The 13,731-nt window shown below is 54.6% G+C and overlaps 1 protein-coding gene across 1 annotated transcript in view; it reads left to right on the top strand.

Annotated features, from left to right (window-relative positions):
- Positions 1-13,361, top strand: part of LOC144947022 (spectrin beta chain, erythrocytic-like) — a 31,340-nt gene extending 17,979 nt beyond the window's left edge. The window contains exons 2-5 of the mRNA XM_078876156.1: positions 7,926-7,987; positions 11,063-11,152; positions 11,875-11,952; positions 13,227-13,361. Of these exons, the coding sequence (XP_078732282.1) occupies positions 7,926-7,987; positions 11,063-11,152; positions 11,875-11,952; positions 13,227-13,361 (365 nt within the window). The remainder of the gene's footprint in view (positions 1-7,925; positions 7,988-11,062; positions 11,153-11,874; positions 11,953-13,226) is intronic.
- Positions 13,362-13,731: the final 370 nt, after the last annotated feature.

Genomic DNA, 13,731 nt, shown 5'->3' on the forward strand with positions numbered 1-13,731 from the left:
CACCTGAATCGACTGGAGAGGCGGCACGTAAGGATGTTTCGGCGGCTTACGTTGTGCACACGCAGGGCACGCGCGCACGTGCCCTACGACATCTGTTGCCATGCCGTGCCAAAAATAATGACGTTGCAACGTCAACAAGGTCTTCTGCACCCCTAAATGTAAGAGAGTGTCACAATGGAGGGTTCTAATCAACTCGAACCGCAAGGACGTTGGTACCACCAGGCGCCAACGTTCCTGGAACCCCTCCCGCCACATAAGCAGACCATCTCGGAGAGTGGTTTGCGGCCCCACAGCCGTACTCGGACTCCCATTGTCCTTAGCAGACCGCTTCCGCAAGGACACCAATGACTCATCCATCATCTGTTCCCGGATCCAGACAGACCGCGGCAGATTCAAAACCCCGTCAGCCGGTCCCGGTTCCATCGGAGTGTCCGACTTCTCGACGGCCAACGTGAGCGGCTGAGGGGGGTTTGGAATCGGCGAACACCTATGCGTCCCCGACTCACATTTACAAGGGGCGCGCCGCGGTAATCTGGAAAGTGCGTCAGCGTTCGCATGGCGCACTCCCTTCCGATGTTGAATTTGGAAGGAAAATTCCTGTAGCGTGTCCAACCAACGTGCCAACTGTCCGGATGGCTGGTCAATTTTAAGGGCATATTGCAAGGCCGCATGATCCGTACGCACAATAAAAGAACGACCGTAGAGGTATGGTCGAAATTGGCGTAGGAAAAAAACAACCGCCAATAGTTCTCTGCGAGTGACACAGTAGCGGGTTTCCGCAGGAGACAAGACTCGGCTACCATACGCCACGACACGCTCTACACCCCCTTTAGACTGTGATAACACCGCCCCAATACCTGTGTCACTCGCGTCCGTATCAAGAATGAATGGGTGATCGAAATCGGGATAATCCAATGTTGGGGCCGTGGCCAATAGATCACGCAGACTCCGAAAGGCCGCCTCCTCCGGCTGTCCCCAAACAAACTTCCGTCCTTTACCCGTAAGGAGATGCAAAGGCCTCGCAATCGTCGCAAAACCCGGCACGAATCTTCGGTAATACGAGGCAAATCCCAAAAACCGCCGAACATCCCCCACGGTGGCCGGAGTCGGCCAATCCCGGACGCACGCCGTCTTTTCCGGATCCGTGGACACTCCCTCAGCGCTCACAATGTGCCCCAAATAGCGGACGGACCGTTGCAGTAGGTGACATTTCTTTGGTTTGAATTTCAATTTGGCAAAACGCATCCTCGTGAACACTGTCTCCAGCCGCGTCAAATGTTCATCGAATGTGCGGCTGAAGACAATGATATCGTCCAAATATATAAGACATGTCTCCCACTGCAACCCCGTCAAAACGAGCTCCATCAATCTTTGAAATGTAGCAGGGGCCGCATTCAATCCCATCGGGAGACAGTTGAATTGAAATAACCCCTGCGGCGTACGGAATGCGGTTTTCTCCCGTGAGGACTCGTCAAGGGGAAGCTGCCAAAATCCCGAAGAGAGGTCCAGTGTGGAAAAGAACTTAGCCCCCGACAATGCGTCGAGGGAGTCATCCATACGCGGCAGGGGGTACGCATCTGCCACCGATATCTTATTCAATTTGCGGAAATCAACACAAAATCGCAATTTGCCATCCTTCTTCTTAACCAAGACGACTGGAGCGCCCCATGGGCTGTTAGATGGCGATATAATGTCCGCAGCCAACATGTCTTCCACTGCCCCCCGTACGTGTTCTCGCTCCGCAGGACTCATCCGATGCGAATTTAATCGAATAGGGGCAGCATCGCCCGTCTCAATGTGATGGTAAAGCAAGGAAGTGCGGCCCAAATCCAAATCATCGGAGCTGAACACATCGGAATACGTCAACAACAATTTACGCAGCGCACCACGTTGCTCCATGGACAGGGAAGAATTTTCGTCACATAAATGAGCAACCCAACGATCATCCGAACTCCTTGGCTCGGAAACCCCAGCAACAACTCCCCGGCTATGTGGACAATCATGGGTCGCAAACGCCGTAGTGGCATGTGCCACAACCGTACCGGCCGGGACACGGACGTTTTCTCCCCCCGCATTAAGCACCTGTAAAAACGGTAATTGATCCGGCCGGACGATGGTCTGTGCCCCCACTAACGCCAACCCGGTTGTTATCGTGGCGGACGGTGACAACAAGACCCCTACTGCTCCTAGCCGATCAGGCAGGGGCTTCCGATACCGCAAGGGTATAAGCATCTGTGTACCAGGTGGGATGTCCACAGATGCGACGGACAGCGCCTGCACTTGTACGGCCGAAGCAGGTCGCCCCCAGGGCGACGGCAGAAACGAGATTTGACGGCCCCCCGGCAGTTCAATACAATTCTCATTGATTTTGATCAAAATGGGCATCTTAGCCAAAAAATCGGTGCCTAACAAACAAGGAACCGCCAAAGATCTCGATATCAACACAACACCCGAGGCCGACACATCCCCAATAGATATCTTAGCATCCACCTGACCCACGATGCCCATGCTACCCCCGTTCGCAGCGACGCACGACCCATAAACCGGACGCACAGCCCCCGACGGAATGCCCAACAGATGGAAAATGACATCCGATATAATAGTCGCAGACGCCCCCGAGTCGACCAAAATGCGCACGTCCACACCTTGTATGGACCCCGGTACAGTGGACGAACCCGTGGCGGCCGCGACAACTCTCCGTGCCAATTTGCGCCACTGCGTAACTGAATGACAAGGCCCCGTCGATGGCCTTTCTTTAACAACAACAATAGGATCGCGCAACACAGGTGGTGGGTGAGGTGGAAAGCCTTGCCGAGTGTCTGGTGCGTGCCGACATGCCCGTTTCGGAGGATCTTTAGCCGACTTGACCGGTGCCGAGGCCTCCTGCTGCGGCGGAGCCGGGAAGCGGGCCCAGCAGTCTCTGGCGTAGTGGCCCCTACGCCCGCAGCGGAAACATTCGGCCTCGTTGCGCCGAAGCGCAGGCCTCGCCTCCTGACGGCCCCGTTCTGGTAGCACCGCGCGCGGTCTCGGCCCGCCGCGTCCCGTCCATGGAGCGGAGGCAGCCGTCAGTTGTTGAGGGCCCCGGTCATCCGGAACATAGACGGCCTGCGCAGGGATCCACCCCAGCGCATCCCCTTCTTTGACGGGCCCCCCCGTCCACGCCGTCACTTGTTTCCAGCGACGGAGGTTGAATTGCGCATCGAGACACTTAGCAGCCGTCCGGGAAGTTAGCTTCTCATGCCCACACACAGGCATGGGGATCCCTAGATCCCGAGACAGCTCCAACATTTTCCCTAATATGAGAGGCTCGAGCAGGTCCTGTGGCGTCTCAGGATAAGCTGCCATGGCCAGCTCCAGCACCGCACCCCTGAACGCCACGGGCGACTCCTCTGGTGCTCGTTGTCGTTGAGCGAATCGCCGATGCGCATCATCTGGTGGCTCATAAGCATCGGCCATTTCTTGAAAAACACCACATAAAGTTGCCTTCTTATCGGTCGTTATGGAACGGAAGAATCGGACAGATTCGTCGTCCAGGAGAGTCGGCAACACCTCCAAAGCCTCCGCATCGGTCCATCTTGCTGTGCGTACCGCCGCCAAGAAGCGGCAGGCGAACGCGCTCCAGTCCCCACCGACGGAAAATTCTTTAACCGTTGTAAGGTGGCGACTCCGACTCCTCTTCCCGCCGTCTTCCAATGGTGGTGGTTGTGATGGCAAATTCAAAATGGCGTCGGCCCGCGGCGTGGCCAAGATGGCGGTTTGGCGCCACGGAGCGCGCAAAATGGCGGCCTCTTGCCGCGTGGGCAATGGCGGCGGCAGGACAGGCAACGTGGCGGCCCGCGGAGCACCACTTGCATCATCCATCGTCCCTGGCGCGACGAGATGGCATAGATGCGCCAGGACGTCCTTAAGTGCCTCCAGTTGTACCGCCATCGCTTGCCATCGTTGATCCGCGTCTGATGATGTCGACGGACCCGCCACCGCGCCAACATCCTCCACTCCCGTTCCCGTGGTCGCCTCAGCCGGGCTCTCCTCCACCACCCCAACAGGATCCGTGGTTGGAGGGAGTTCGTCGTCGTCAGACGAAGAAGCCGATGCAGGCGCCGGATTAACTTTCTTCCTCACTTGTTTCGACATGCCGTTGCACTTCCGACACCAGTGTAATAAACGACTGGACCCCGATGTCTGGCTCAGTGTCCTTTATTATTCGGTTCGTGCTGTACACCCACACGGCTGTCTTTACTCTGTAGCTTCTCCACGGTGCTGACTCCAATGTCGGCCCGATCCACAACAGCAGCTCCGCTGCTGTTTCTCTCCCACAGCCCCCCCTTGGCTGTACTCGCTGCTGCTCTTCTCCCTCCGCAGCTCTGACGGCTTCTTGCTCTCTCTCTCTCTCTCCGCAGCTCCTCCTGGCAGCCACACCGCTGCCTCTAACAAGCAGCCCCCTCTCTCTCTCTCTCTCTGCAGCTCCTCCTGGCAGCCACACCGCTGCCTCTAACACCCAGCCCTCCTGGCTGTCTCCTCTGCAGCTGCACACCACTCCGCAGCTTCCTCTTATCTTCGGGGTTGGCTCCCGATGGCCGTCGGCGCCCCCCCTCTCCACACTCGCCCCCGTGGCCTCACTCTTTTCCGCTCACACCCCGACTGACTTCCCCTTCCGGTTTACCCGCTTAAAGCCCCGAACCTTCCCCCCACGTCACATGACTCCACCCCCCGTGACGTCACATCCGGAAGGTCGCTTACGCCCGCATTACACATACAACGGGGCTGCTTCGGGACTGCGTTGCGACCATCACACAGAGTACTTCTGTAATGAGAGAGCACACCGACATACGGAGGGCTGCATAAGCATTGCCGCATCGGTCATAGCCAATCAGGGTTACGGGTTCGACATGGGCCAAAGTTCATGCGGGAACCATCGAGAAGGTTCTGAAGGGGGCGTGGTTAGAGGCGGGGCTTCGCTCCGCCAAGGAGGATATAAGGAGAGGCAGGAGGAGGACTTGGGGTTTGGTGTGGACGCCTGGGTCCGGACTGCATCTCCGCCATCTCGTCAGCCACCGACCACGTGGCAGCTGCGAGCGAAGCCGTCGACCAGCGGTGCGCGGGGAAGCGAGAGACGAGGGAAGCCGCGTGGGAACGACGGAGCAGAGAGCTCGTGCATGCGGCGAGAGAGAGAGGGTGACATATAAAGAGAGTGTGGAGCCGTGCAGTCATAACTAATAAAGAAAGGACGCAAGTGTCAACGTGTCGTGGAAGTCGTTTATTACACTTCTATGCTGCCACGTTCTATGCTGCTCGCCTTCACCAACGCGGTGGTCAAAAGTCACGACCCGCAGGGCGGAGGAGTTGGTGGGGGGAGGCTCTCATCCAGCAGTGGATATACAGCAGGTGTGTACATGCAGGCGGATCGAAAGACAGGGTGCTTCAACATGTTTTTAACACTTAGATAGGACTATCGGCATTGTTGCAAATTCTCAGAAGCGTTAACGTTTTTTTGAAGCACCTTGTACATTGATGAATTCAACTAACGACACCAATCAATCAATCAACGGGCAAATCATCGATTCGCCCACGTTTACCGGCTGTGACTACGTGCAAATTGGTTGTCTTGCAGTACTTTCTTCAATTGCGTTACATTTGTTCCCCCCCCCCCAATCCAATCCAGATTGTCCTGTCGGCATCATTGCATGGGGTCACGTTACCCATTCGGAACGAATTATAATCCGGTGATGCGCGGTTGCTGCTTGCTTGCTGCCGCTGGCATTGGTACACAAACACAATACCGACAAGAAAACTCCACACGGTGACAATCGCACCGCAAGACGCCGATGCTATAAACGAAACTATAAACAAATGTTATTTTATTTTACCAGGTGAAGCCTACTGAGCGATTGAAGTTCATTTTCAGAAGAGACCTGGCCACAAATGATAGCTCAACAAAGTGGCTTATCATCGTGTGGAAACTTCGAGTAGCAGCGAAATACTCTCAACTTAAAATATTAAGTTTTAGAGAATGAAATGGGGGTCACAAGTTAAACTAAACTATTCTATTTTTTAATCGGGTAAAGCCCACTGAGCTATCATAGCTCTTTGTCAGAAACGACCTGGCCACAGATAATGCCTCCAGGAAGCGGCGCATCATATGGAGATGTACAGCAGCCAAAACACTCTAAACGCATGATTCTAAATGTGGAGGGGAAAACCGGAGGACCCGGAGAAAAATACACGCGACCACGGAGAGACAGACGCGCAAACTCCAAATATAGAGCAGGCGTCAAGATCGGCAGCGAACCCCCGAACCTCATGTATACCAGGCGAGGTAGTTAACATCTCGCCACCGTGGCAAGATGCGTATACAGTGGTAAGCGATAGTGTAGTGGTTAGCGCTACGCTGCGCTACGAACCCGGCGACCCGAGTTCGATTCCCGCTCACGGCCAACACCGGTGACGATTATATCTGAACCGGTCCTGGGCCTCCCCTAGGCCGACTCAGCCTCAAATGAGTATCTGGTGCGGTATATAAACATCGCCGCTGGAGAGGCAAAGGCGACCGGGCGTGGTGTTGGCCACCCACCCCCTCGTGTGCAGTGCTGGCCTTCATAGGTGCTCGCTCACAGCACTTGGCCCTCCAGTCTGTTAAGGCTATACGGGGGATCTTTGTCTGTGCATGTCAGTGTGAATGTCAATACAGTACGTGAGTGTGTGTGGGTGTGTGGGTGTGTTCGTTTGGGAGCGGTGGCTTATTGGCGCACCGCGCTACGAAACCGGTGACCCGAGGTCGACTCAACCTTAAATGAGTACCTGGTGCGGTGTTAAACAAAAACAAACCACTCTCCGCACTGGAGATACAAAGGCGGCCGGGCGTGATGCTGCCAACTATTACCTCCTTTGACACTTCCGACTTTCGCGCCTCAACAAATGCCCCGAGCAGCGAGAATGGAAATGTGAGCGTGGGGGCGGGTGGGTGAGCGTGGGTGAGCGTGGTGGTGGGTGAGGGTTGTGGTGGGTGAGCGTGGGGGTGGGTGAGCGTGGGGGTGGGTGAGCTTGGCGGTGGGTGGTGTGTGTGAGCGCTCACAGAAACATCTGCGTTGTGTCATCAACCTTCCCCTTCATCGTTGGTTAAGAAAACACATGGAGGGGTTTGTACAAAGACAAGGATCCCACACGTAGCCTTTTAGCAGACTGTGATGTTAGCGAGCACTTATGAAAGCCGGTGACACAGCATCACGCCCGGCCGCCTTTGTCTCCCCGGTGCTGATGCTTTATACACACACACACCGCACGTCAGGCTGTACTCATGTCAGGCTGAGTCGACGTAGGTTCAGATAATACTGGTAGGAACACACTGGTTCCACCAGCCCACAGGGGATTATTGTGTCCGTCCGTCGTGCAGGGAGGGGCTGGGTGGGGAGGGAGGGGCTGGGTGGGGAGGGGAGGGTGGGGATGGGCTGCGTAGGGAGGGTGGGGCTGGGTGGAGAGGGTGGGGCTGGGTGGGGGGTGGGAGGGGTGGGGCTGGGTGGGGAGGGGCTGGTCACCCCGCGGTGCCCTTATAAAACTCAACGTTTAACCTACTCACGCCGGCTTGTGCCCGCCCTCACAGTCGGGCATATTTGCGGAATACACCACGCCGCCGTTGACCCTGGCCATTGACCGAGCAACCCAACGTTCCTACCAGCTCCCTCCGCAGGACAATGTGTTTATCGTCACCGTGAGTCGGACTCGGCCGGCCGGGTTTGCAGCGCAGCGTGCTAACCGCAACGCTGCCGCACCCCCGACACGCGCACAGACAGAGACCGCTCGCACCCCGCGCCCCGTATCGCCTTGACAAGTTCAGACAACCGAGCAAACACACGCGCAAGCATTTCCCCTGCGTCAACCCGCGCCTTTGTATTTATTTTGTTGTTGTTGTTCTTGTTGTCTGTTTGCAGATGAGCGCGAGCGCGTCCAGAAGAAGACCTTCACCAAGTGGGTGAACAATCACCTGCAGAAGGTACTCCCCGCCGCAACGGCTCCCCCACCCCATCACCTTAGCACACTGTTGGGGGCAAGTGCTGTTAGCGAGCACCTATGAAGGCCGGAAAGGCACACGATGAGGATGGTCAATACCACGCCCGACCGCCTTTGTCTCCCTAGTGGCGTTGTTTACACACCGCCGCACCAGGTACTCATTTGAGGCTGAGTCGACCTAGGGGAGGCCTATGGCCGGTTCAGATAATCGTCACCGATGTTGGCCGTGAGCGAGAGTCGAATTCGGGTCTCCGGGTTTCGTAGCGCAACCACTACACGACCGCTCCCCACTCCCCATCCATCACCACCACCATCATCACCACCACCACCGCCACGCACTCTATGTAGTGGCCGCAATACGCCGATACTACGATATACGATGATAGAATCATCCGTTTAGCTCTATCAACATCTATATATCAGAATATTTTTTTTATCCCGGAGAAATCCGATGAGCTATGAAGCTCTTTTTCACACATGTCCAGTAAGGGGTGGGTCAGAAAGTTGCAACAACAAACAATACAAACAACACGATTGGAGTAAGCAAATCACTAAACGTAAATACTCGAAGTACAAATTGCATATCGTTGTCGTACGACGATTATCGTTGCTCATCTTGCTATATTTTTTTCATGGAACATTTTACCTGATTCTATTGTAATGTGAAAGTTGTGGGTTGGTGTGATAACCCACCCAAGCAGGATGTGAACTCGCAACCGACAGATCCAGGAGCGAGCCTCTCTGAGCTGCCTGACGATCCACCTGGCGTGGTTTAATCATTCCGTTGTTGCAAATACAAAAAAAAACTGTGACTCGAATAATGGAACCGCATCCATGAAAAAAATGACAACCAGACGCAACCCAACCACGCCGACTGACCAGGACTCGGTCCTGAGCCTCTCCCTAGTTCGACTCAGCCTCAAATGAGTACCCGGTGCGGTGTGTAAACATCGCCACTAGGGAGACAAAGGCGGTCGGGCGTGGTTCTGGCCACCCACCCCCTCGTGTGCCGTGCCGGCCTTCATAGGTGCTACTCGCTAACAGCACTTGACCCCACCGTCTGTTAAGGCTACACGGGGGATCTTTGTCTTGGCGGTGGTGGCGGTGCAACGTGGGCAAAGATGCCAAGGGCGGATTGACATTGGGCGTGGCGCGCGTTCGGCTGACATGGGCAGGGTCGCGTCTGCCGTGATTACGACGAGCCAGAGACTTCACTCCCCCCACACCCTTAACCCAACTCCCAGACAGACGTGACGGCGGCAGACGACGCGACGCACGGTCGAGACGGCTCACACCCCCCCCAACCCCCCCAAAAACGTACGAAGCAGAACGCGCAAAGATGCCCGTCTCCCCCATGAACACATCCATCCCTTGCGAACATCCCAACACATCCATCCCTTGCGAACATCCCAACACATCCATCCCTTGCGAACATCCCAACACATCCATCCCTTGCGAACATCCCAACACATGCATCCCTTGCGAACATCCCAACACATCCATCCCTTGCGAACATCCCAACACATCCATCCCTTGCGAACATCCCAACACATCCATCCCTTGCGAACATCCCAACACATCCATCCCTTGCGAACATCCTAACACATCCATCCCTTGCGAACATCCCAACACATCCATCCCTTGCGAACATCCCAACACATCCATCCCTTGCGAAAATCCCAACACATCCATCCCTTGCAAACATCCCAACACATCCATCCCTTGCAAACATCCCAACACATCCACCCCTTGCGAACATCCCAACACATCCATCCCTTGCGAACATCCCAACACATCCATCCCTTGCAAACATCCCAACACATCCACCCCTTGCGAACATCCCAACACATCCATCCCTTGCAAACCACGGCGCTCAATCCACACGCCGAGCAATGACAGATGGTTGGTGATACTTGTTGCTGCTGCTGCTGCGTTGGCAGTGGTACGCAGGCATGCATGACATTAATAAAAGTAACACATCATTAATAACACTGTGACCTTAACACGAAAACAAGAATTAATAGGTGACGTTTCGGGCAACAACCCTTCTTCACTGCACATTATTAGAGAGACCAGTGGACCTATGTGGCGTAGTCAATGGATCAAATGTGGAGTAGCCATGAAGGCTATATGGGGTGGGGGTGGGTGTATATTGCTTTTCCCCCACTGCCAAGATGTATGGGTGGGGTGTTTGGAGCCCCCTCCTGCTGAACTCGATGTGAATAGCAGATGTGTCGCTCGCATTATCATGCTTTCCTCGCACCGTGTCGTGGGGCGGGGGGGGGTTGGCTGTTTTGACCATACTTCATCCATGATGGTCAGGTGGGAGCTTAGAAGTACACCACAACAACAATACAATTTGCTGCACTGCCTTCTGCTGACTGCTTAACCACGTCGTGTCGTGGCTCAACCGCGTAAACCGCCTGCAACGTGCCGGCATGCCTGGCACGGGCCTTAACCCATGCCCGCACCGTCTAGGCTAAACCCTGCCTAGCTTCCACAATCTCTGACGAGTCCGTGTACCTCCCGGGTCATTTGGGCACATGCTTCCCTCCCTCGCGGATCGTAAACGTCGGGCACTCCATACTCTGGCTTGCCCGAAGGCGGTCCAGCAAGTGTGGTGGATTAAGCTCCACCTGTTCCAAGCTTTGTGGGATAGAGTGGTGCCTGCCCCCACCACCCCCCCTCCCTCACATGTGTGGGTTTTCTCTGGGCAGCCCAGTTTCTTCCCACACATAAACACTCGTTCATTTGCAAACACCTTTACATATAGAGGATCGCCTTTCCCGTTTGTTCGTGGTTCCTCCTCGCACCACTGAGTCAATTCTTCAAAACTACTTTTGTGTGTGTTTAGTTTGTTGTCCTTCCTCCATACCTCCGATTAGTTGGCTACATACGGTGCGAAAGAAGTTCAGCATACGTACATAACACGAGTCGCTCTCTCTCTCTCCGAGAGCGAGCTGATGCTGTGCAGAGGCGGCGCATTACGAGTTTAAATTATTATCATTTTTGTTGTTGTTATTCCGTACGAAAGTTCCTTCTTTCTCTCCCCCTGCAGGTGAACGCTAAAATCTCCGACCTCTTTGAGGACCTGCGAGATGGACACAACCTCATCTCCCTGCTGGAGGTCCTCTCCGGAGAGAAGCTGGTGACCGCACGAATGCACAATGCACACAAAGCCAGCACACCCGCACCTCCGATTAGCACGGCTGGCTGCGTACGGTGTGATAGAACCAACGTGCATGCATGGCACGGCAGCTAACTCACATGGCGTCGTGCACACTGGGTCGTGGCCGCGTGTCTATTCGGGTGGCCGCCGAGCCGTGAACTAATTTGCGACCCCACCGATCAGTGAGCCCCACTGTTAGCGCGACTCGGCCTAACGAGTGACCCCCTGTCCGCGTGCTTGACCCCCAATGTTAGAGTGACCCCACCGCTAACGAGTGACCCCCTCTCCGCATGCGTGACCCCCAATGTTAGTGCGACCCCACCGCTAACACGTGACCCCCTCTCCACGTGCGTGACCCCCACTGTTAGTGTGACGCCGCCGCTAACGCGTGACCCCCTCTCCGCGTGCGTGACCCCCAATGTATGTGTGACCCCACCGCTAACGCGTGACCCCCTCTCCACGTGCGTGACCCCCAATGTATGTGTGACCCCACCGCTAACGCGTGACCCCCTCTCCACGTGCGTGACCCCCACTGTTAGTGTGACGCCGCCGCTAACGCGTGACCCCCTCTCCGCGTGCGTGACCCCCAATGTTAGTGTGACCCCACCGCTAACGCGTGACCCCCTCTCCACGTGCGTGACCCCCACTGTTAGTGTGACGCCGCCGCTAACGCGTGACCCCCTCTCCGCGTGCGTGTGCAGCCGCGAGAGAAGGGCAGCATGGCTTTCCACAAGCGCCAGAATGTGCAGTTCGCTCTGGAATTCCTGCGCAATCAAAACGTGAGTGCGCCGCCCGCTCCGAACTCCACACAAACGCACGCTACAGGTACCTTGACGCTTGAAACATAGAATCATCATAATAATAACAAATCCAGGGTTAATATATTCTGTGTCGCTGGAAGACTGAAGCAGACACGTGCCTCGTAGCCACAACCATAACTTGCCTGGCCTTTTCAAATTCCTTCCTTGATTTTAAGATGTCCTTTTTCTTGCGCGCGTGGTTAGCGAGCCGCCCACGCGAGTTGCTGTTATATATTTCCGTGTTGGCCCTGCTGTCAAGTGTTGCTTGAGTGGTGCGTGACTTGAGGGATGTTGTTGTTTTCCCTCGATCGAGTTCGTTACTCGGTGTCTGCAACATTGTGGTTTTTTCGCCGGTGTAACTTCCCTTTTTTCACTAAGGCCCTCTGCGTGGTCCATCTTGTAAAACAGCTTAAGGCTAATTGTGTCAATCAATCGATCACAAGCAAACTATAAACTGGCTTTGGTGTGCTGGGAGCGGAAATAATTTCCGCGTTGCCGATTTGGACAGATCCGACCCGGCTGAAATGAAGTGCTGAATAAAGTATTAATCCCGCACCTCAGATTAGCACGGTTGGCTATGTACAGTGGGAAAGAAGTTCAACATACATACCTCCATAATCGTAAACAACTACAATAAACACAGATCCTTCTCTAATAGGGTTTTTCCCCCTTTTTTTTGGCAACAAAACTGACACCTTTTGCAAGGAATCATGTTTACATTAACCACAATACTTGCAGTCAAAATGCAAACAAAAAACAATACTCTGATCATTTATGCATTGTCCTTGAAACTGATTGGTCCACACCAGAGAGGGTTTTCTTTAGAGCCTAGTCTCATATGGTGTTCGACCAGATGACGCCAAAAGGCGCACGAAAGCTGTCTCTGGTGTGGACCAATCAGTTTCAAGGACAATGCATAAATTATCAGAGTATTGTTTTTTGTTTGCATTTGACTGCAAGTATTGTGGTTAATGTAAACATGATTCCTTGCAAAAAGGTGTCAGTTTTGTTGCCAGAAAAAAAGGGGAAAAACCCTATTAGTATATTTTGGTACTGGCAAAGGAGGTCCCATGATACAGAGCTTTCTTGTCAACAACAAAAAACCAAGTGCCGTTCAAATCCATCGGCCTGGAACAATGTCCTCCCAGTGGCGTTTGTAGCAACAGGCAAACCCCTGGACTGGCTTCCACTTCTCGGAGTCTTCATCAGCAGAGTGTGGCACCTGGTAAATGATGCTCGTGGCTGCTCCGCAGGTGAAGCTGGTGAACATCCGCAGTGATGACATCGTGGACGGAAACCCCAAGCTCATCCTGGGCCTCATCTGGACCATCATTGGTCACTTCCAGGTGAGCTCCGGCTGCATTGCCCTCACCTGTAATCCGAAGTAAAACGTTGGGGCTAACTTTGGTCCAACAGTTACCAACCACGGGCCCAACGTTGGCACATTTATTCGGCCAATGGCCAAATGAGCGTTGCATCACCCGAGTTCCAATGACTGAAACGGCACACGACGCAGACAGTCCACCGGTCCTGGCCCAAGGCAGTCCACACACGACTCTAAGTAGGCAACACACGGCTCAAGGGAATCCACACGCGCCTCCAGGCAGTCGATCCTATCCTATTTAGAATGTATATAGCGCCCTTTCCAGGCAATACGCGAACGCGTACACCCGACCTCGGCAGTATACGCGAGCGTATTTACCCATTGCATGGGCGCCAGTAATTCAGTAACGGAGTGCAAGGGGCCTGCCGCTCGCT

The sequence above is a fragment of the Lampetra fluviatilis genome, chromosome 2 (genome assembly GCF_964198595.1).
Source record: "Lampetra fluviatilis chromosome 2, kcLamFluv1.1, whole genome shotgun sequence".
NCBI classification, from domain to species: Eukaryota; Metazoa; Chordata; class Hyperoartia; order Petromyzontiformes; family Petromyzontidae; genus Lampetra; species Lampetra fluviatilis.